The sequence below is a fragment of the Myxocyprinus asiaticus genome, chromosome 28 (assembly GCF_019703515.2).
Source record: "Myxocyprinus asiaticus isolate MX2 ecotype Aquarium Trade chromosome 28, UBuf_Myxa_2, whole genome shotgun sequence".
Classification (NCBI taxonomy): domain Eukaryota; kingdom Metazoa; phylum Chordata; class Actinopteri; order Cypriniformes; family Catostomidae; genus Myxocyprinus; species Myxocyprinus asiaticus.
The window spans coordinates 42342270-42366057 of NC_059371.1; the positions used below are offsets into that span (position 1 = coordinate 42342270).

At 40.5% G+C, this 23788-nt stretch overlaps 1 protein-coding gene across 1 annotated transcript in view; it reads right to left on the minus strand.

Moving 5' to 3' along the window:
* Positions 1 to 23788, minus strand: part of LOC127418552 (collagen alpha-1(XXIV) chain-like) — a 149145-nt gene that overhangs the window by 119609 nt on the left and 5748 nt on the right. The window contains exons 2-4 of the mRNA XM_051659129.1: positions 13766 to 13824; positions 7075 to 8363; positions 2746 to 2799 (exon numbers count right to left, since the gene is read on the minus strand). Coding sequence (XP_051515089.1) covers positions 2746 to 2799; positions 7075 to 8363; positions 13766 to 13824 — 1402 coding nt within the window. The remainder of the gene's footprint in view (positions 1 to 2745; positions 2800 to 7074; positions 8364 to 13765; positions 13825 to 23788) is intronic.

Genomic DNA, 23788 nt, shown 5'->3' on the forward strand with positions numbered 1-23788 from the left:
GTATATATATATATATATATATATATATATATATATACATACATTCACACACACACACACACAATACAGTATATACAGTATATGCATATATAGCGCTTGATGTGACTATGTTTGCTTGTATCTATTTGCCGATAGGTGAAAATATGTGCTCTAGTCAACTTGTAGTCTCATTTTTATCATCACTGAAAAATTCTAAAGCCTTCTGATGGAGTATTTTGTGTGTAAAGAACTAGAAATATGTACTGTTAAGACTCCTGTGTTCCACAGAAAAAAAAAGTCAAAAGTTTGGAACGACATGAGGGTGTGTAAACTAACTCTTTAACTGAGATTTGTCTCATATGATGAGTACTCATTCTGACAGACAGACTGTGTCTGAGAATAAGCTATCAATCACTTGGTGAGTTACATCACTGCCATCAGCTCGAGACCCTACAGCAGTGTTTGATAGTGTAACATAAGGCCTGAGAGGAAAGTGCTTCCATTTGTACAGTAAACACTGTTTATATATCTGCATGTGTGTGTGTGTGTGTGTGTGTGTGTGTGTGTGTAGTTCTTGTTGCACATCCCTCCTCTGTCTGCATGCCTATGCTGCTCTGTTGACTAAAAGATATATAAAACTGCAGTCAGTTCCAGAGTCCACTTGATATTGTTGCTTTGTGTTTACCAGTGTCATGCAAGATTCAATCCTCTGCTGAATCCGATCACTCTTGGACCCCAAAGCGATTCCATTGACTGAAATTTTGGGTATTCTACTCTGTGCCTGATCATTTGATTGTTTTATGATTTATATATTATTAACCTTGAAAGTATGTAAAATTATAAATAAAAAAAAATTATGTGTGACATATCACTTGATTTAACTGACAAAAAATTAAACAGTTTTTTTATGCTTCCATTCACATGCTAGCCGATTAGCCTGCTAAGTTAACATTCTGTCATGTATTCCCTACAGTTAGCATGCAAATAAATTAGCCTGCAAAGCTTTCTTGCTCCATGACAATACTTCAACTATGTCTTTTTTATGTGACATATCACATGACTTTACTGAGACAGCAAACTATGCAGTTCTCTTTCTTCGTGTTTTCGGTTAACATGCTTGCCAATTAGCCTGCTAAGTTAACATTCTGTCATCCATTTCCTACAGTTAGCATGCTAATAAATTAGCCCACAAAGCTATCGTAACACAAAACCTATCAAAACTTTGGATTTTGTCAAGGTCTCTGCTGAAAAAAACAAACAAACAGCTCTAGGCTGGTTTGAGCTGTTTTTGTTCAGTGGTAGGTTTGCCAGCCGTCCCATATAATGCAGAATTGTCCCGTATTTAAGTAAATAAAATTGCATATTGTCAAACTGCTGGGAACATTTCGAGAGAAAAAGACCTGAAACACAGACATGTTTGGTGTGAATTGTGTGAGATATCAGCTGCTGCTTTACTGTCTTGTATTTGGCTGGTAGAAAGGTGGCAACCCTAGTCAGTGCGAATTGTAAAATGGATATTGTTAGGGGTCCGCGATATACCGGTTAAAACAAAATACCGGAAGAAATGTGTCAACAGGAACACATTTTCGAGTATCATATAAATGCAAAATGTTGCATGGTAAAAAAAAACGCACGATCTAAAAGAAAGGTCTACCATTACTTTAGGCATTTTTGAAGCACTTTTTCAGAAAAATGTGTATATCGTGAAATACTGTATATGTCGAAAATTCAAGAATATGGCAACCTAAATGTATGCTTATACAGCCCACTCCTCGATATGGTAATATCTTATTATCCAATCAAAACCAATAAAGGTACTCAATTGTCAAAGGCTAACTTATACATTTATTATTTATTACACTATGTAACACAATTGTTGTTCCTGGGTAGTAATTGTGTTATTTCTTAATTGCTTCAAAAGTTTAGAAAATGGCTATTTTTCCCCACAAACTTTGCTTTTGTGACCAGGACAGTGATATTTTGAAATGTACCTGTTTCCAGTGAGAAAACGGGCAAATGTGTGTCTTTTCGTTCACATAAAGTCAGAAAAAAACAACATATGAATCCAAAATCCTTCTTTATCTGTGGTCCGACGAAAACACCGGCTTTGACCTTTGCCTCAGACAGCTTAGGGAAGAAGTCTTGAAGGTTCTTGAAGGCTGCCGACTCCTTATCTAGAGCTCTGACAAATTGTTTCATAATGCCCAATTTGATGTGCAGTGGTGGCATCAGCACCTTCCGGGGGTCCACCAGTGGCTCCCACTTGACACTGTTCCTCCCCACAGAGAACTCGGTCCGCTGTGGCCAGTCCCGCCTGTGGCAGTGCGCCTTTGTGTCCCTGCTGTCCCAAAGGCAAAGATAGCAGGGAAACTTGGTAAAACCGCTTTGGAGACCCATCAGGAATGCCATCATTTTGAAGTCTCCTATGACCTCCCAACTGTACTCATCATACTTATCCACATTGAAGTACTGTTTAATTATGACTGTATTAAAGTGACCAGCTTCAACAGCAAAATGTGACAGACACTTTACAAACATTACAAACAGACACCCCTTGAAGTCCAAGAGGGATTTGATCCTGCAGAGGATTGAGTCTTGCACCACACCGGCACACTACATACACAGCACAAGAAAGTTTCGAGTTTTTTAATTGTTTCAGAGCATGAAAACAAAGTAAACAGGAAAGACCTTCAGTCAAACAGACAGACAATCGGACAGATGTTGGCAAACACTCAAACACTGATCCATCATAACGGAGTGTCTTACCCGCGCTCCTCTCTTTCCAGAGGGTCCGGGCAGACCTGGTGGGCCAGGGGGACCCTAAAGAGAGAAATAGATGAGTGGAAAAAGAGAAAGCGAGAGATTAGTCAAGAAGTGTTTCTTAAAAACATTGCAAGAAAGGCAGAGTCTCTTTCTTCTCTTTTTGAATCTTTTTGGTGAATGGTTTCAAAAGACACGAGTCACTGGGATGAATCAAAATTCCCACCACTACATAGGCTAACTGATGTTTAATATTCAACTCTGTGGAGTGGGATTTTGGACCAATGAGGTTTCACTGTGGGCGGAGCTACCAAGCATGGCACTCAAAAACAGAAACCAAGCTACTGTCAAAACTTCTTGTAGCAAACACTAACAGAACTAAAATAGTTGTTAAAAACATGGTTTTCACAAAAGAAACATCTGAGAAAGCTTTTCTAAACCATCAACAGAGCTGACACATGCACAGTATAAAAAGCTTCAATAAAAAAATTCCATTAACCTAGCATTAATGTTAATTAGCCTGAGGAATGAAATCATCAAACATCGCTAAATAAACAACCCTTATTTATTTAAAATGTTGTTTTTTAAAAGACTCGTAAAAGACTGTTCCTGCTATTAAAAATCCACACTGGTGTTCTTCAACCATTCAACAGCACACAAGTTAAAGACAGAAGCAAGTGTGATCGTTTGCAATGGAACATGACACGTTATCAACACTTCTCTATTTTACCAATTTGACAAATTGCAGCATTGCTAGTCACTAGCAAATGCTGCATGTTTGGATGCTAATGTTAATAAACAGATGTTTTCTTTTGAATGCTAATGTGCTAGTGTACCCATCAGGTTTCTTAATGGCAAGACTTCCTTGGTCATGGTCATCATAAAAAACATCCATTCAGCTTCACCATGACTATGCTACTTCAACCTTGTTAAAAAACACAGCAAAAAAACAACCTAAGGTGGTTAGCTGGTCTCCCAACCTGGTCAAGCTCGTTAGGCTGATCTGATCTGATGGTTTTAGAAGGGTTTGGGGTACTTGTCAGCAGATCAAGCCAGATAAACCATCTGAACACCAGCAAGGACCAGCTAGACCAGTACCAAAACCATTGCTAATCAGCATTAACCTGCCTCTGATGAACCTGGAACCTCTGATGAACCTAGCCTAAGCTAGTCTTTTCAGCAGGGCTGTGTAATTAATTTCAGTATTACCATCACTTTTCTAGTCCAGTCCTTGACATGCTCTAAAGCGATTTGAGCAGTGAAGCTACACTACCTGGAACATTAGCGATAATTAGCACAGTTAGCATTTCTCCTTGTTATGTAGGCAGTGCTTTACGGAGCAAACACAAAACTCTTGCTAGAAGATTTGAAAATATCTGCATTACAATCTAGACTTTAGTTAAACAGAAACAGAAATCTATAAGGTGAGGACTGACTCTCCATGTTTTGCATTCTGTATGTATGATATCTTTCTACACTGAAGCTCGTATTATTCTTGATTAATTGAACCACATAGGACATTTCCAAATAAGCGTTTTCCTTGTAATAACTGTAATATGACTACAAAATAGCAGTGAGATGTTTTTCATGGGATAGTCAAGTCAGTTTTATCTGCATAGTATATATAAGTTTGCATACAGAAAATGGTGCCTTAGTACCCTCATTTAGCAAGCCAAAGTCATTCCTGAACACCCGCATAAACAAAGACTCACAGGTTTTGAAGGCATCGGTTGCCTTCATCATAATGCATGTCATATGTTTTGGCTGTGTATTGACTAAAATGTGTTGGTGTGTATGAACATCTGGAGTGGAGGTCAGAGAAGATGAAATGTTTCAGGGCCAGCTGTGTTCCTCCATTTAAGAGACATCCGTAGAAACTCTGAGATATTAAAATGACTCAGCTCTCACAGTGGGAATCTTAGTACCATAGGTAAATCTAAATTAAGATTCTAATATTTAAAAAAACCCATCTTAAAACAAGCCTACGGTTGTTTGCTGGTCTTAGCTGGTCTAGCTTAGCTGGTCTGACAAGGGTCTACAGCCCCTCTAAAACATCAAATCAGACCAAATATTCCTAACTCACTTGGCCTGGTTGGTGTTTAGCAGGTTTAGCTGGTTGGTGTGTTCAAAACCCCTCTAAAACAATCAAAACAGACCAGTAGAACCAGCTTATCCAGGCTGGGAGACCAGCTAACCACCTTAAAGCCAAAGTATACTTCAGTGGTCTGCGTACCACTACGTCTCGTTCACACGGACAGCCTGCGATGTACTGTGTTGAATAAGACGTAGTGGTACGCAAACAACTTAGGTATCTGGCTAAGCTGGTCTTTGAGTGTCATTGGTGCATGGACAAGGAGTTGACTGTACTTAAGGGTATCACAAAGCAGTCGTACGGTGCATGCATCGAGCATGTGCGTACGGGCTAACAGTCAAACAAGTTCACTCTGAAAGGCTAGAGCGCTTGATTATGTATGAGATGGAAAAATGAAGTATTCCCAAGCCTTCAGACTGGTTTAAGCTTATTTTTTTCACCAGGGTAAATCAAAATATTACAAAGGTTATTTGGATAAATGACAGCATAAAGTATTAAAAATGTAATTTTATATTTTAATAAACTGATTGCTGTCTTACAAAATTCTTAAAACCATAAAGCCATCCATCTCATATATACATTTGTCCCTTTAAGGCATAATTAGAGGTACAACAGGAGAGGAGAGAACATTGAAACCATCTTTAGATGGTCCCAGCTGGTGTATTTACCTCTCCCAGTCCCTCTGAGCAAGGAATGCACCATATCCCACAGCCAAGTGAGAGCACTTAGGGTGAAGTCCAAAAAATAATATCCACACAGTCATGTCTCATATCCTCACACAAACCATGCTAGCACTACATATGCAAACACTTTAGTATTCCTCACATAAATTTGCAGGCAAGGCAACTGTTTAAGTATGAATAAAACATTATCTTATAGAAGCAACTTTTGTTAAAAGGGCATATCCAAAACGATCATCCCATTTGTGGCTCGAATCAATGTTTATTTGTTGGCGTATTCTGGAATTCTGGAGCTGAGGCCCACAGTGGCCTACTGACCAACAGCTGATAAACAAGTGAACTGCCCAACTGCATAGTTACGTTGTTAAGTGTTTATTTCATTTTCTATATTTAAAACTTGCTCTAAATGAGACTGTCTATTAAAAACTTGAGCTAGTAGAAAGATGTTCTTTTGTTGCACTAGCATGCCATAGCACTTTGGTGACTGACAAAGACAGGAAGCATTTTTAGCGCTAGTGTAACAAAGTAAAAAGGTTTAGGTCAGACATTAGGTGTGTAATCGATGCTTTTGTGGTGCCACTGAGAATGACGGGAAATGTAGTTTTGTCACATTGCCACCTTATAAACTGGCTAAATTAAGAGTATTTTCTAGCAAGCTTTCACTATTATTCATCAACAGTCACAAAATGCATAAAAAACTAAACCGCCCTGCTGAAATTCAAAAGCACTTAAAACTAGCCTAAGCTGGTTGGCTGGTTGAGCATGTTTTAGAGGAGTTTTAGGAACTTTCTAGCTGGTCAAGCTGGCATACCATCTTAAACCAGTTAAGACATGCCAACCAGCTTAGGCTGCCTTTAGTTGTTTTTTTCAGCAGTGTGTGCGGTCAACATACACCATTACAATGTATTGTAATTAATACCAATTAGCATCCGCCATGATTCTTTAACTGACATGCCCTCAAACTCAAATGTCTGGGCTTAAAGAAAATCCAAAATTCCACACTGGTTATTATGACATTGTGGTGGCATTGTGTGCACTCATCTCATAAATATGATAATTCCGGCATGATTTAAAGGCAGATTTACCCTAAACTTTTCTGAACATCCATTCATGGTGTTGACATCATCTGGTTAGCTTGTTGCTAGGTGATGCAAACCTCTTTTTTGAATGGAGGTGTAAATTAGCACATCACTCACATTGCAGCATGAGCCACTGGCAGCAAATAGAGACATGCTATTACTGTATAACCACCTGCAACTCCAGGAGGATACTGAACAAACTATCATCAGCATTCTAAATCACTACTTGCCACTGATAAATTATTTAAATCTTCTCTTTCCCAGTAGACTCTTGATCAAATGAAACACAACCAAGTGCATGTTCTCTCAAACATCATGCATTATTCTACCCAAGAAAAAGCTATAAATTAGCCTGGACTCTTATGCATTGTAATTTGGATCAATTTAAGTAGAGCTTTGCTCCAACTTGCAGTAGCGTGGTTCTGCGCATTGAAGATTGTGGAAGTCATTCAAAAATCAGAGAGAAAAGAGCAAGTTTACTTACTGGAGTACCTGGTTCTCCTTTAGAACCAACGAATCCATCATAGTCAAAAAAATATTCAGCTTCTTCAAAACCGTAGTCGTATCCATAACCTTCAGAGTATTCTGTGTCGTGCATCCCCTCTTGGAGTTGATCCTCGGATTGGTCCACCAGGTTATAGGTGCTCTCTTCGCGGTACAGGATGGTGCCATTCACTTTTAAATTTGTCCGCAGAAGATCCTTGTTAGACTGGTGGGATCTACCAACATTCCTCATGGCCTCTTTCAAACGACTCTGCCTGACAATGGTGATCAAATCCGGGGTGGCCCGAGTTGCTCTTGACTTTTTGAGAAGCTGTTGATTCTCTGTGTCATTTTCACCTACAAGGTTCCCATCAGTTATGGTGCTACTGGTTGGAGTTCCAGCGGCGAAGCCCAGGGATCGTGCCTTGATAAGTGGGCTTGGAGAAGGGCTCCGAAGTCTTGGTATGCTGGAGGGCAATGTAGGTGAGCTTGTGGTCAAAAATTGGTTGAAAACTGCCATAGGAGTGGAACTGGTGGCCGCAGTGGAGTGGGCAGTGAGGGTGGGGATATCTCTCTTGGTGTGCGATTCTGAAGACCTTTGGTGGGATTTTCGGGAAGGCAAGACTGTCGGAAAGGTAGACTCTGTGCTTTCGGACTTCAGGGGCAGGGATCGGAACGTATCAGACAGTCTGCATTGTTTTTTTACATAGTCACAGTAGTGTGTCGCAGCTTGGGCAGAGGGATAGATGTCCAGTTGGCACAATTCTCCTTCAAACTGCACCGCCCTGGAGTCCATCCTGCCCACAGAGAGGCGACCTTCAGAGCCCAGCATCTGTGGATGGGTCAGTGATTCCTCGCTGTACTGTACGGCCCCACAGTGCGCGTAGAAGGATACAGTGCGTGGTCGGACACCCACCGAGAAGGAGTGCCACTGTCCATCTTGCACATTGTACTTGAAGTAAACCGGTGCTTTCTCACCCATGTAAACAACTACCCAGCCAGGCAGGAGCTGCACACCGAACTGCAGTCTGTCCCTGCCATCATGCATGCTAAAAAGAAAGGCATTGTTCGCTCGCCAGGAGCTTAAAGCAACTATGACGGAGAACTCCTCCTCCACACCAGCGGGGAGCAGACCCACCAATGGAGCCTCAATGAGGGCATCCTGTCCGAGAATTACCCCATCACCAGGGGGCAGGATGGTTAGAGACGGAAGAGGTGTGAGGTATGCTGTCCCAGTAGAGCGCATGTCTCTGTGACCGGAGAGGCCCAGCTGATGAATAAGATCTACACCTGGAGAGAAAGAAAGAGACAACCATGAGCAACAGACCATGTGTGTGACAGAGATAGAGTTTGGACAAGCAGACATCACCTTAAACACATTATAAGAGGTTGCAGTTGAGTAGTTAGTTTCTGAAAACATCAAAAAATATTTTTGGTGTAAAGTGCACTCTCTGATTTTTCCTACCCTGGTTTAATTTGCAGTCAAGTCCTTTGTAGGTTGATTTCCATGATAAGTGTAACACTGTGACTGTGGTTCTATCAAAGCTTTACTTTTTGCTTGAGTATCCTGTTGAGCCCAACACAGCAACATTGACTCAACCAATAGTGTGAGTTGGGGTGGGACTATCTGTTTGTCTGACCTATGGAAAAGGGGGACAGTGTGTTTCTTGAAACCTGATTGAAAACTGTCTCTTTTTTTACCTTTTCTGAGAACAAACTGCTGCCATTATTCTGCAATATTGTCGGTGGTAGCTAGGGCATTGTTATGCGGCTGCTGAGTGGATTTTAAGCATGTTGCTATGCAGTTGCTAGGGTGTTTGGGGTTTGTTAAAATCACTCACACAAAGGGCACACAATAGTAGTACTGATGCTTAACTTAGCAAGCATTGCTAACAAGACCATGGACGAACTGCTAGGCCAAGGCTCTGACAAATGTAAATTTAAAACCATTTAACACTTTCAAACTTAGTGGGGCTTTATACTGTCAGCCACACAAATGACAGGAATATTTGCTCTCACATACAACATCCCTGACACCACAAATAATTACCAATAAATCCTTGATGGTGGCTGTTAGTAGCATCTGTGGTCCGGATGAAAAGGGGGAATGGGGGCTTTTCTGTCATATATTATTACTATTTGTGAGTGATTTGATGGCCAGATATTGTTATCTATATTGTTTGTGCTACAGACATTAATGATACTTCATGACATGGTTTGTTGAGGAGAGGTGTGCTATTACTTTACTTAGCAATTGGATTTGCAATGCTGATAAAGCGGGCAAACAAATCCCATAAATTTACATTGAAGGAGTGACCCCAGTCACAGAGCAAATTTGGGTGTCCTGTTTTGACTTGAGCCAGTAAGCAACCACCTACAAACCACCCATAACACCCTGGCAACCACACAGTGACAGTAAAAACCACATCAATGCCCTTGCAAATACCCAAAACACCCTAGTATTGTGGCAGCAACTTTTATCACACCAAACACCACTAAAAATGAAGTTACTATTACAATTACATTGGGTGCCACTAGTGGCACAGAAATTACGCTGTTTACCTTTCTTTTTTTTACAATGCATCTTGATATCTTGACAAAAGGAAGTCACAGAAACACTACACAAGATTTCAGAACCAGCACAAGGTGGAAGACAACAGTCTGCAATGAATTTGAACATATATACAAGGCCATTCAGGGCTGAACCTGTTTTTGACATCAAGTGTGCAGGAAACCCTGTTCTCCTTCAGCAAACAGACAAGCTTTTACAATGTTTGAGAATGTCCATGGTGATATCTGGAAGTAGATATTTTCATTACTAATCCAGACTTTAAACAAAGAGCAGAAACAGATTTCTTAATCTAGGGCTTCAACAGCTGAGTCACAAAGTTACTGTTGTCCTCTCATGCTTTTTCTGTTCTTTGCGTTACAAGTTGAGCGCAGGCTTGTTACACTGCCTCTTTCTGCATTGACTCACTATGCTTTTAAAACAGACAGAATCTTAAACAGCCATGAAAAGTGAATTAGACCTCAAAGCTCTGTCAGCCATGTTTCTGACTGATTGCACATAGGTGACCCTGTGAACTTTCACCTCTCTGGTTGTTCAAATTGAACATTGAACTGCCAATAACTTATTTTTAGAGCTTAGCCATGTACAACCATGAAGAAATGCAGAGAAACCAGCCTGATGACAGTCGCTTGTGTTCTGGCCATCTGGAGTGCTGAAACAATTTACGGTGAGCTGGAGATAAAAAGAAATGTATGTTTAACTAACATACATAAATATATTGTCTTTAATCCCAATAGAGGTTATGAGACTTGCTTAGTCAAAATATTTAATTTATGAGGAGAAGTGAGTAGAAATGCTATGCTAATGCTAACTATCAGCTAACGCAGGATCAAATCAGTATTTACCCTGCTGGAAAATCCAGGGTAAACTGGTAGATGCATTTTGGTATATGGTAGCTAGTCTACCCTGCTGGAAAAAAGGGGATAAAACCAGCCTAAGCTGGTTTGCTGGTCTTAGCTGGTTTAAGTCAATCTCCTAGCCTGGCCAAGCTGATGCTAAGCTAGTTTAACTGATCGGCAAGCTGGTCTCCCAGCCTGATCAGCTAAAAAGTGCCCCAAACCCCTAAAAACCAGCCAACTGAACATCCTGATCAGGGAGAAAGACAAGGCAAGATCAGCTAACCAGCTTAGGCTGGTTTTAGCTATTTTTTAAAGCAGGGAAACTGGTCATTAGCTGGAACAAGCTTGTAGACAATCTTGGACTAGCAGCAAACCAGCTAACAGATGGTCATACCATGGTTAATAATGTGACGATCATTCAAAATTGCATTACAAAATGCAAAATGCAATTACATCACACAAAACAATTACTTGAATACACCTCTTCTATTATGAACATGTTTTCAATTACTGAGTTCAAAGTCATTTTTATATTTTTTCTGTGGCTTAATGCAAAAAAAAGTCATGTTGTATACACAAATATCAAGAGGTGCTCTTAGGGTTACTCCATTTGACCTGAACAAAATGTGCCTTTCCATAAAAACTGCTAAATATCTGATGTTTTTTAAAACTTTACACACAGTTATAAGGGTCTTTCGTGGTCACATGACAATAAGATAGCTACCTGCATGTTGGCTAAACCACCTGACTTTGATGCGGGGGATATATATATATATATATATATATATATATATATATATATATATATATATATATATATATATATATATATATATACTGTATATGCAAGGAAAATATTTTAAGACATCTTTAATTTCATTATTTTTATTTAATTAATTTTTTTGTAAATTCTATAAATGTTTTTCATTTTTTATAAGTGAAAGAAAAATAATTTTAAGGAACTTGTGGACATCCTACAGTATTTGCTGTCAATATATTCTATTATGTACTGTATAAACACTGTATCACCATTATATCGACCTCCTTGCTCTCTAGAAACTGTTATCAGTCATTAAAAAATCCATATCGGTCAATCAAAACATAAAACAATATGTGTGGGAACGATCTCAATCACTGATTTAGCTGTTATGATGTATTCATCTCATCTTTCAGTCAAACACAGTGCCTGTTTCTGTGGGGAGAAAATCAGACTCCTCGATGTTTGCAAAGCCTTTTCGGCACAAAGTCAGTCATTATCTGTCACGTATTCAACAGCAGCCTGTCTTCCGTTTGTGATGGTCATTGTTAAAGACACGTTCATCCCGTCCACTCCCAGCCCTCGGGGTCAGATCGGTCCATCCCCTCTACATTTAAACCTGCGGTGTCTAGCCATCTAAACACGCTTGTGCTAGATCTGGAGCTGTTGCTGTCTCTCTTATTAGTAACAATGTTTAGTTGTGTCTTGGTAGCTGTCTATGTGTCCCAAACTATACTTGATCATCAATAGAGCTAAAAATGTTTAAATAATTTTAAGCCTTTGACAACATACCTGTATGTGATTTGTGTAATAGCTCAGAAATTCCTTAAATAGCCATTGTAGCCTAGTAGATTCAAAATGTTAAATGCAAGTAGTAAAATGCAGTATAATGACGCAAACAAATTGCTGAATGAGAGTTTTCACCAAAGTCTGAAGAACCCTTTTGGTTCTAATTAAAACATTTAAGCATTCTGATGTTTTTACAGTTTTAACTTTCACCCCTTTCACTCTGTTTTCTACTCTTCTGTAACACTAGACTTTGGCTGGGAACTCATTCTGTCACTCCGTACTGTCACTGAGTACAAGAACAGACACACTAAGTGCACAGCTTTAATAGAGAGAAGTGCTTCAACTGCCCTTTCTCCGACAGCTCTACTTCCACACCTTTTTGTTTCTTGCTTCTGAACTTCCTTCCTCATTTCTGACCTTGCTTGGGAACACCTGAGTGAGGAAACACTGGAGCATCCTATGCGGAAGTCTTTTGGTCGAAGCACCTGATGCATGCATAAATTCTCCTTCCCCTTAACATCTCACACAAATCTGCACAGCTGCATTACCTCGGAGCGCTTGCCGTTTTGTTGTTGAAACTTGATTAATTGATATTTTCATAATAAAACCTAATAATTCAAGACGCACTGTACATGAAAATTATGGTTTATATAAACCATTGAAACATGGTGAAACGTGAATTAAAACTGATGTGACAGATGTGAAGGTGGAGGAGAATTTTTGAGCGCACCAAAAGGTCTTCCTCATAGCATGCTCCTGTGCTTCCTCCTGGTGCATTTAGAGAATTGATATGTCCTTCATAATGGTGGACTTCGATTGGTTTCCGGGTCACAGGCTCGTAGGAGCAAGGAAACGAGGATGCACAATTTCAGAAATTTCCTCGCTCCTCCCCTGACCTGAAAACCAAACAAAGTCTGATGTCATAAAGGACTTATCGATAATCTAAATGCACTGTAAGGAGGTGAGGACAGAGGACAGAGGACAGAGGAAGCTTCCTCATGAGGATTGAACGAGGATGGACAGGTGCATCCTATACGGACGTTTTTTTTTTTTATTTTGTAAAAGAAAAAACTGACGAACACAGAAATTCTCCTCCCTCTTAACATCCGGTACAACTGTTTTTAATAATTGTTTCTCCTTTATGGTTTAAATAAACCATAAAATAAACCATAATTAAAATTACTGGAATTTATTATGAATATAATAATTAATCAAGTTTCAAAAACATAACATTAAGTGATGAAATGCAGCAGGAAATGCAAATCTACACAAATCTTTACACAGATATTTGATGTTCCATTAAAAGTCAAAACAGTAAGGGAAGTAACAGTCTGTAATCAATCCCCAACTTTCCCACACCGTAAAACAGTAACGGGATGATTTAGATTCAGAACATTAAATGTCTGTATCTACACTTAGCCCCTGATGTTTCCAAATCATAGAAACACACACACTGTGTCATTGGTTGTACAAAAAGATAGACCCGCCCTAAACTAACACCATTGGTTGAGCCACAGAGTCATAGCGTTGACACTTCAGGAAGTCAAACAATGAATGGCTCACTTACAGTTGATTCTGGACATTAAACTGGGATACGAGAAAGCATTTAACATCCAAAACAATTACATCACCTCCACATAAACTATGAACTTTGGGTCTGTGGCACCCATCAGCGTTCTGACACTTTAAGAGGTCAAAGGTGATAGGTAAAAAGGTGAAATGGTAAAGGTGAGCGTACCTTGTTCTTCTGTACACAGCACAGCTGCACATGCTGACAGGAGGAGGACGAGAAATCTCCTGCGGAAAAAAACAACGACAAAGAATGTATAATGTTTTGAATATTGAACAAACACTGCAACTATATTGGGAATGGAATTGTTGTGCACTGCCTTCTACTAATAATATGTGAAACAGGACATAGTAAACAATGTTGAATGTTTCATATGGTAGTGTTCTACATCTGTTGTCAGATCACCAAAACATTTGCATTTAATTTAGCAAGTATCACCCAATTATCAACAAATTTATTTAGCACTTTTAAAAAAAAATGTCGACAGTATCTCACACACGATTGCATTCAGATTAAAAACAAATGCGGTAGATGGGAAGATTTTCAAATAAATAAAGACTAAAATGTGAGTTTTTTCCTCACACACTAGTCATATGGTCAGTGCATGAGTCATACGGACAACTTTTGATGCTTACATGGTGCTATTTGGTACCAATACCTCCCAGAACAATGTGACACGTGAAATAATAATGCATCTACCACTGAACGCTAGAAAACATGACGTCCATCAGAGCATTTTGTCTGTACGCTCTAAATCGCAAGTGGTTAATTATGTTTAATAAAAGAGCTACAGTGGCTTCAACTTCCATTTTCATTTCTATTTTATGCCAATTTCCCCAGAAGTGATGATTTTGTTCTCTTAACCCTTGTGTTGTGTTCGTTTTGTTCTAACACATTTTGTATTCCCGGTCAAAAATGACCGGCCCACTAAGATTGTTTATAAAATCTCTTATATTGTATATATTATCACAAGATATTGCATTAGATCTTTTTATTAACTTCTTTTTTAGTAATTATGACAGGATTTGTACTCCTTTTTTGAACATATTTTTAAAAATAGATTTATTACTATTTCTGAGTTAACTGAGCTAGTGGGTGGCACTCCCAGTGGAAAACAAATAATAATAATAATAATACTTATGTAATAAATTAATAACTACTTGCTTGATCTTAGCAAAATGTGTCATTTTAAAGTTTAGAATCTGGGCTTTACAATGCATATAGCTGATCCTACCAATTCTAAAATAATGCTTTTGAATTTGCTGACAAATAAGAACGGTTTCGTTCGCACTGTTTGCAAATTTGTTATCACAACAATTATATTCAGATTTATTAAAACCATACAAAAGACGAGATAGCCATGTGTTATATATTGTTTGAAAGGTCTTAATTAGTAGAATGCAATGAGCAAATATTTTTCACTCAGAGGCCAAACTGCAGTGAGTTTTAGTGAATGAAAGTCCCACAGACACACATAAATATAATAAACAGGAGTGGCTTTTTGTCACGTTTTTCCTTATTACTTCCTTAAACATACATATAACATAGACAAAGAGGTATCATAACTTACAGCAGACAATCCCGATTCAAATGAGCCCAAACACAACATAATATGATGAGTAGATCTTGAAATATTCCTCAGAGAGTGTACATGGAAAGACGATGCACAAGAGGGCGCTCAACACATGATGTGGTGTGTATTTGTAAATGTGTGTGTGCGTGTGAGCATTGTGTGTGTGCACATGTCCAAGTACTTTGTGTGTGCAAACACTGTGTATTTTGTAGTCTAATCCAGTGTTTCTCAATCATGTCCTGGAGTACCACCAACACTACACATTTTGGATATCTCCCTTATTTGACACACTCAGTTCAGATCAAGGAACATTCTACTAATAAGCTAATCAGTAGAATCAAGAGTGTTGGATAAAGGAGACATCCAAAATGTGTAGGGTTAGTGGTACTCCAGGACAGGATTGAGAAACTGGTCTAATCCATTCATTTCTAATGATCGGTCATTTTTGACCGGGAACACAACAAGTGCAACAAAGTTAAATAAAACCAAACACATTTAAAGAAAATGGCCCAATTTTTCTTTCTTTTCAGCTACCATATGTGAACAAAGTCATGGAATTGTATTCTAACTGGATTAAGTACAAATAAATAAAAGATAAATAAAATACAAAAATTACCGGAACACAACATAAGGGTTACACATGGGATGGAAACACTGCTTTATTCGCAAATTGTTTCTGTGATACTCCCATTTTGCATATAAATTAAATTCATAACTTGGATGTAAACATGACTACTGTGACTTTCAAACTGAACCTAAACAGACAGCTGATGTGTCCTTGATTCAAACTCGAAGTGACTGCAGTGTCATGCTGTACATGATGCTCTCATTGTTCGTGCAGAGTGAATGGACATCATCAGATGAAGTTCTGCTTAGTAAATGAGACAGATAAGACATTCTGATCTGCAGGAGAAGGACGTTCCTCTTGCATACGAGTTCCTCTGGCCTCAATTCCTGTCTGTTGACACACTGCAGGAACCCACCATGAGCTCATGAAAAGAAAAGAGTCTAGAATCAAACATGTTCTAAGTTGATTTTGGGGGAATTTTACAGTTCTTTGCACTCCTTCTGGAATCAAACCAGAAACCTTCCAACTGCATATGACACTGAATCAGAAGAACAGGCACTCTGACTAACTGCAGATCAGAGCTGTTGGTTTCATTCTGAAGAACTTAGAACTGAAAAACAACTTTAAAAAGTTTCATCAAGAAGGAAATGAGATCAAAATAAAAGTCTAGCATGAAATCCTCTTGTTCAGTTGCAAAATAGTACCAAATATTAAGGAAAGATAAGGTAACTCAAGTATGTTTTAAAAGTAGACCAGAAGCAAAAATGAGGCAGTGTAATTATTCGTCTTTCTACATCTTGTGTATCATTGTATTTTTCCCCTTTTTCTCCCAATTTGAAATGCCCAATTCCCAATGTGCTTTTAAGTCCTTGTGGTCGTGTAGTGATTTGCCTCAGTCTGGGTGGTGGAGGATGAATCCCAGTCGCCTCCATGTCTGAGACCATCAACCCGCGCATCTTATCAAGTGGCTTGTTGAGTGTGTTGCCATGGAGACATAGCGCGTGTGGAGGCTTCACGCCATCCACCGCGGCAACCACGCGCCCCACCGAGAACGAACCAAATTATAGCAACCTCGAGGAGTTTACCCCATGTGACTCTACCCTCCCTAGCAACCGGGCCAATTTGGTTGCTTAGGAGACCTGGCTGGAGTCACTCAGCATGTCCTGGGACTCGAACTAGCGAACTAGCAAACTCCAGGGGTGGTAGCCAGCGTAATACCACTGAGCTACCCAGGCCCCCTATTTGCATTGTACTTGAGTCTTTCCCAATAAAGAGAAAATGAAAAATAAAAACAATTCACTTATAGCAGATAGTTTGGCCATTTATCAAAGGAATATTCTGCATTCAATACAAATTAAGTTCAATAAACAGCATTTGTGGAAGAATATTATTATTGTTAGTATAACAGGCACAGACACAGAGGCTTCAAGAGTCCAAAATGAATAAAATCCCAGATGCTGTTTATTATTCAACTAAAATCCCAATAATAACAGAAACAATTAAAATATGGTGCATAACGTGGGACTTTTAGCTGACGGGGAACGTTTCCATATAGTCACTTTTTTGCATGCCATAGATTAAATTTTAAAACACTTGCATTTAAATTGCACTGAAGTGAGGATAAACATATGGATGAATATTGTAAATGATGAAAGTTTTAGATACAGCAAATCCCCACATGATTGCTTTTTATTTCTCCTCTAGAGGCCACTGTTTTACTGTAGAATCAAGCCATTCTAATAGTAGAATATTGGAATATTTTCCAGAGGAAAACGAAGGAATACAAAAAACAAAACAAAAAAGGCAACTATTGGCATAGTTTTTTGCAGATATTCGATAGGTCATCAAAAAAGCAAGTATCGGCACAGATTCATCGTAAAACCGATATACTGGTTTACCTCTACACAAGGCATAAACATCATACATGTTAACATGATTTTAGTGAGGTAAAATCGCTTGGAGAATACAGGCTTTACCTGTCACGAACTGCCATTTGTTTTCCCCTTATTCATGGACTTAATTTCCCAGAATGCACCTTTGTTGATTACCCTCACCTGCCCTCCATCTTCCACAGCTGTTCCCTGTTCCATCATCATCCTTCTGTGTATTTATACCCTCTGGTTTCATTCCCTCATGGTCGGTTCTTGTTAGTTTGTTAGCATATGAATTTAAATGTTACATTCATAAATAACCAGCAAACTGCTGTGACGTTTGATTTTCCCTTTATCTCAAGTGTTCTGTTTATCATTTTTATGTCTTCTTCATCTTCTGAGTAACATTAATAAAATAGTCTGCGTTTGGATCCACACTCTCCCATCTCGTCCTTCCCATCAACGTTATAGAAGAAACGACCACCAAAATATGGATCCAGCAGAACAACTTCAGCAAATCCCCAAGGGTCTTCTTCAGTGGAGGACTACTGTGTGAGGTTCTGGAGCTTGCCCTTTCAAGTGAGCTTTGAAGAGAGAATCCTCAGGACCATGTTCTGGTTAGGATTGAATAAACCGGTGAGGGAGATGGTCCCTTTGGAGTGTGACGGTCTGCCCCTTGGTGAACACATTGCTAACATCATAATGGCTGGTCTTCTGCATTCTACTCCAGAGGCCAACCCTCTTGCAGTGCCTTCCACGGCTCCTTCCTCCAAGCCTTCCACGGTTCCTTCCTCCAAGCCTTCCACAGTCTCACCCTCCAGGCCTTCCATCCCCACGCCTGCCACGGCCAACACCCACGCCTGCCACGGCCAACGAGCCAACACCCACGCCTGCCACGGCCAACGAGCCAATGCCCACGCCTGCCACAGCAAACAAGCTAGTTCTTGAAGCCTCGTCCATCCCAGAGCCAGCGTTGCAAGCCTCACTCGTCCCAGAGCCAGCTTTCATGCCTGCTCCAGCCCTAGAGGAATTTTCGGGGGGGCCACTATGGATCCAGTGGTCTCCGATCTCTCTTCAGCAGAGACCAATTTCTCTCCAGCCTCTGTGATCCTGGAGACTTCCTTCAGGCCTCCCATGGCTCCGAATTCAGGCCTCCCACGGCTCTGCCTTCTGAGTCTCCCATAGCTGTGCTCTCGGCCATCTGGAAGCAGAAGAAGAGAAGAAGGGCTCCTACTCCCCAGTCACTGCCTGTGTTCATGGCCACGGAGGCCGTTCCCCTATCGCTGCCCTTATCCATGACCACAGAGGTCGTTCCCCTATCACTGCCCATGCTCACAACCACAGAGGTCGTTCCCCAGTCACTGCCAGCACTCACAACCACAGAGGTCATTCCTTCATCACTGCCAGCGCACAAGACCACGGAGGCCATTTCCCAGTCACTGCCAGCACTCCTGACCATGGCGACTCCATCCTCAGAGTCTTCCACAGTGACTCGTCCGCTCTCCCAGAGACTCCTTCTCCAGCGGTCACGTCCACTCCTCCTGTGATTCCTCCTCCTGCGGCTCCACCTGCTCCATCTATGACAACTCCTGAGTCTGAATTCCCTGATTCCCCTGCGGTTCCGCCTGCTCCACCTCCGGATCCTCCTCCTGGAATTCAATTCCCTGCTCCTCCTGCGGCTCTGCCTGTGCCAACTGTGGCTCTGCCCCCTGGCCCTATCTCTATCCTGTGGCCGCCTCCCAGGCCTCCTGACCCAGTCCCTGCCCTGTGGCCACCTCCCAGGCTTCCTGACCCAGTCCCTGCCCTGTGGCCACCTCCCAGGCTTCCTGACCCAGTCTCTGCCCTGTGACCGCCTCCCAGGCCTCCTAATCCTGTCCTGGCCCTGTGGCTGCCTCCCAGGCCTCCTGATGCAGTCCCTGCCCTGTGACCGCATCCCAGGCCTCCTAATCCTGTCCTGGCTCTGTGGCCGCCTCCCAGGCCTCCTGACCCAGTCCCTGCCCTGTGACCGCTTCCCAGGACTTCTGACCCAGTCCCTGCCCTGTGGCCACCTCCCAGGCCTCCTGACCCTGTCCTGGCCTTATGACTGCCTCCTAATCCTGTCCCGGCCCTGTGACTGCGTCCCAGGCATCCTGACCCAGTCCCTGTCCTGTGACTGCCTCCCAGGCCTCCTGACCCAGTCCCTGTCCTGTGACTGCCTCCCAGGCCTCCTGACCCAGTCCCTGTCCTGTGACTGCCTCCCAGGCCTCCTGACCCAGACCCTGGCCTGTGACTGCCTCCCAGGCCTCCTGACCCAGTCCCTGCCCTGTGGTCACTTCCCTGGCCTCCTGATTGTTCGCAGGCTCCTCCCTGGCCTCTTAATTATCCTCCAGATCCTTCCTGGTCTGCTTGTCCCTGCCTGCCTTACCATCCACAGAACTGCCGCTCACTAGATGTTTTTTGGTTTTGGCACCATTCGGAGTAAATTCTGGAGACTGCTGTGCGTGAAAATCCCAGGAGATCAGCAGTTACAGAAATACTCAAACCAGCCCAAATGGCACCAACAATCATGCCACACTCCAAATCACTGAGATCACATTTTTTTCCCCATTCTGATGGTTGATGCGAACAATAACTGAAGCTCCTGACCCATATCTGCATGATTTTATGCACTGCAGCCACACGATTGGCTGATTAGATAATCACATGGATGATTGTTGGTGCCAGACGGGCTGGATTCAGTATTTCTGTAACTGCTGATCTCCTGGGATTTTCACACCCAACAGTCGCTAGAATTTACTCAGAATGGTGCGAAAAACAAAAAACATCCTGTGAGCGGCACTTCTGTGGATGGAAATGCCTTGTTGATGAGAGAGGTCAACAGAGAATGGCCAGACTGGTTCGAACTGACAAAGTCTACGGTAACTCAGATAACCGCTCTGTACAATTGTGGTGAGAACAACTAAAATATCAATAATAACCAGAAAAAAAAAAAAAAAAGAAAAAAAAAGATTTGGTGCGCAATGTGGGACTTTTATCCATAAACAAGGCAGAAATACACAGAGGACTCTTATTTTGAAATGTTTGTGCTCCCAGCTACTCAAACAAACAGCGCGTAGTACAATATAAACACTAAAGCAAACGTTGTGTTACAAATATGAGTAGTTATTCATCAACAGTAGACAATCAGCGATCACTTGTGATAAATGTCCGGTATTCTGGTATCATTTAAAAACTTTCTTCCTTATCTCACCATCAGTTAAAATCAACATGAACTCAATCAATAATGGTTAAAGGAATAAACATTCAATAAACCCCTTCCATTGTAAATGCCTCACTGGAACCCACTCTTTTGCTTTTTTTAAAGAAAAGGAGGGACGAGTTGAAACGTATTTTTGTGGGTATCAATATTACGCCACAAATGTTGGTGACTGAGCTGAACTTGTATTGAACCCGGAAGTCTTGAGGAACAGAAGTGCGACTTGCTACATTTTGATTGGTCGGTCAAACTTATTTGATTTCCCACAGTTCTACCTGTCTGAGAGGACAGTGTGACATTCCACAACAAAACACAAACAAAAGAGACTGAATCTAAACAAGAGTTACTCTTTGACTTCATTCAAGGACTCATCTTCTTTTCTTAAGGTGTGAGTCGAGCCCATCTTAGCAGTTAAAAGACACAACTGTGTGTTCTTGTTGGGATTTTAAGGACTTTATATTCCTGAATTCTAATAAATGTATTTTCATGTCTAAGAAAATGGCCTTCACAAAAATATTCTGAACCAATCAAGGAAACAATATCCATTGGAGGTCGACCGATAGTGGATTTTACAGATACCGATAACTATGGTGATGGAAAAGGCAGATAACCGATTAATTGGCCGATACATTTTAAAATCGATTTCTAGAAATGTAAAAAAAAGTCGTAGTCTTTCCTTACTATGACAGGCACATATATAGAAGCTACAAGAGTCCAAAATACGAAGTGGTTGATGAGGCACAGTCACGTTTTTCTTCGCAATCCCTCGCTTTAATTTAAAACACTTGATTTATCTAATCAAAATAACAAAATATGCATTGAAGTGAGGATAAAAATATGGATGAAGATTGTCAATGATAAAAGATTTAGATACAGTAAAACCCCACATGATTGTTTTTATTTCACCTCTAGAGGTAAAACCATTGCAGCTATACGCATTTTTGCTGATAATTGATAGTTCCAAAAAAAAAGCAACTATGGGCACTGATGAATCAGTAAAACTGATATATCGGTCTGCCTCTAATCTCCATGTACCTCAGTGGTCCAAAGATGACAATATCTGATAAATATCTTGCAAAATGTTTGCTGATGCCACAACAAGACTTATTGACTAGCATGCCTTCTTTAGTTAACCAGCATCATTACAAAGACCATACAGTTCAATCAGTTTCACCTGCAAAACTCTGTTAAACCAGCACCAAACCAGTCTGGACCATCATTGGAATCAATGAAAAGCCTCTGGAGACCTTTATAAACAGCTGTGTTAGTGCAAGTGCACTATTCATGTGTTCGCCCACTGGGTCAAGACTCTGTGGTTTGGCTGAACACAATCTGTCTCCTCAAACATAACCATACTGACCAGACGATAAATGACTCACACATTTAGCATCAGAAGAGAAGAGGGGCTGTGTTTGGAAAGCAGCTCTAGCTTACTACTTGGTGAATACTGCACAATGCTGCCTACAATTGCTTTTTTTTTTTTTTTTTTAACAATTAGTAAAAAGCAGTAGTAAGAAGTAAAACAGTACACATTGTGTTATGCTAAATGTTTCAAATATTACAGTAGTATGCTGCATTGCTGTAAAATGGCCTCCAAAAAAAACAAAAAACAAAAAACAAAAACATTCCAATTAATCACAATCTTTATTTGAACGATCCTTTAATTGATTCTTAATATCCCAAGATCGCTCTTTTACTTTTACTTCAACGTTTACCTCAGTTTTGGTTGTATTGATTATTATATCCGTTAAATAGATTCCATTTGAGCTGCATAGTTTAAACCCTGTTGTAGAGCCCTGCGCGGGACTGTTTTCTTAATCCCACTGCCGCTGAATTTCTGACCATTACCGCCTGCTCCCGCAATGTGTGTGTTCCACTCCCGCCCGCACCCGCAATGTGTGTATCCACTCCCGCTCGCACCCGCAAACATTCTGTCACAGCTTGTAGAGATAGTGAAGAATTTACACAAATGTTAGGGCTATGCTAAACGTTCAGAATAACAGATATAAAACATTGCGTTCAATTAAATGGACCATAAGATAAATGTGTTCATTCATGTCACGCTAAAGTAAAGGTTTTTTGTTTTTTTTGGCAGTAACCAAGGTTTTGATACAACTGACCATGGTTTTACTACAGCATTACTGTAGTATCCATGGTAATATAGTTTTATTCATAGTAACCATATACTAATATTTATGGTTAATTTTGTGGTTTTATATGTGGCTTATACTAACTAATTTTAAAAGGTAAACAAAGCAGCCTAATAATTGTCTGTTTAGGCCCATAAATATATAACAAATTTAAGTAATAATAAAGTTACTAATTTTAGCCAATGAAAAAATGTAAAAAATTTAATAGAGGTATCGGTATTGGTATCACAATCTATGATATTGGCCTAAAAGTACTTGGTATTGGATCGAAAAGAAAATAAGTGGTATCGCACATCCCTAGCCTCAACCCAGAGGTGCCAGATTTGTGCCCATTGTATATTAATACTTTTGCACATTTGTTGCAACTTACAAAGTACAATTCTTTTCCAATTTGTCAGTAACAACTGATAAATTTGTCTAAATGTCAGACTTGCCTTGCTTCGGTTTTGTATAGTAAAAACCCGCTTTAATCTTCTTTTCAACTTCATTTGTTGACTCCATTGTTCTTGTTAGCACTAGCTAAATCCTGGGACCCGCGGTATATTTTTTGACCGCCCACTCCCACCCGCAGCAAAGTGGGAAACCACCCCACCCGCTCCCGCGAGATTTGTGTTGGGTCCCGTGGGACCCGCGGGATCCCAATCCCAATGCAGTCCTCTGCCCTGTTGTTTCATTTTAAATCTTATCTTAAAGAATGTCGTAGTACCAAGTTAGAAGGTCCCCTGTATAATTAACAGCATCAGTGGAGGAAGAATTTCTTTCATATGTGAGCAAAATGGACATTATAGCTGAAA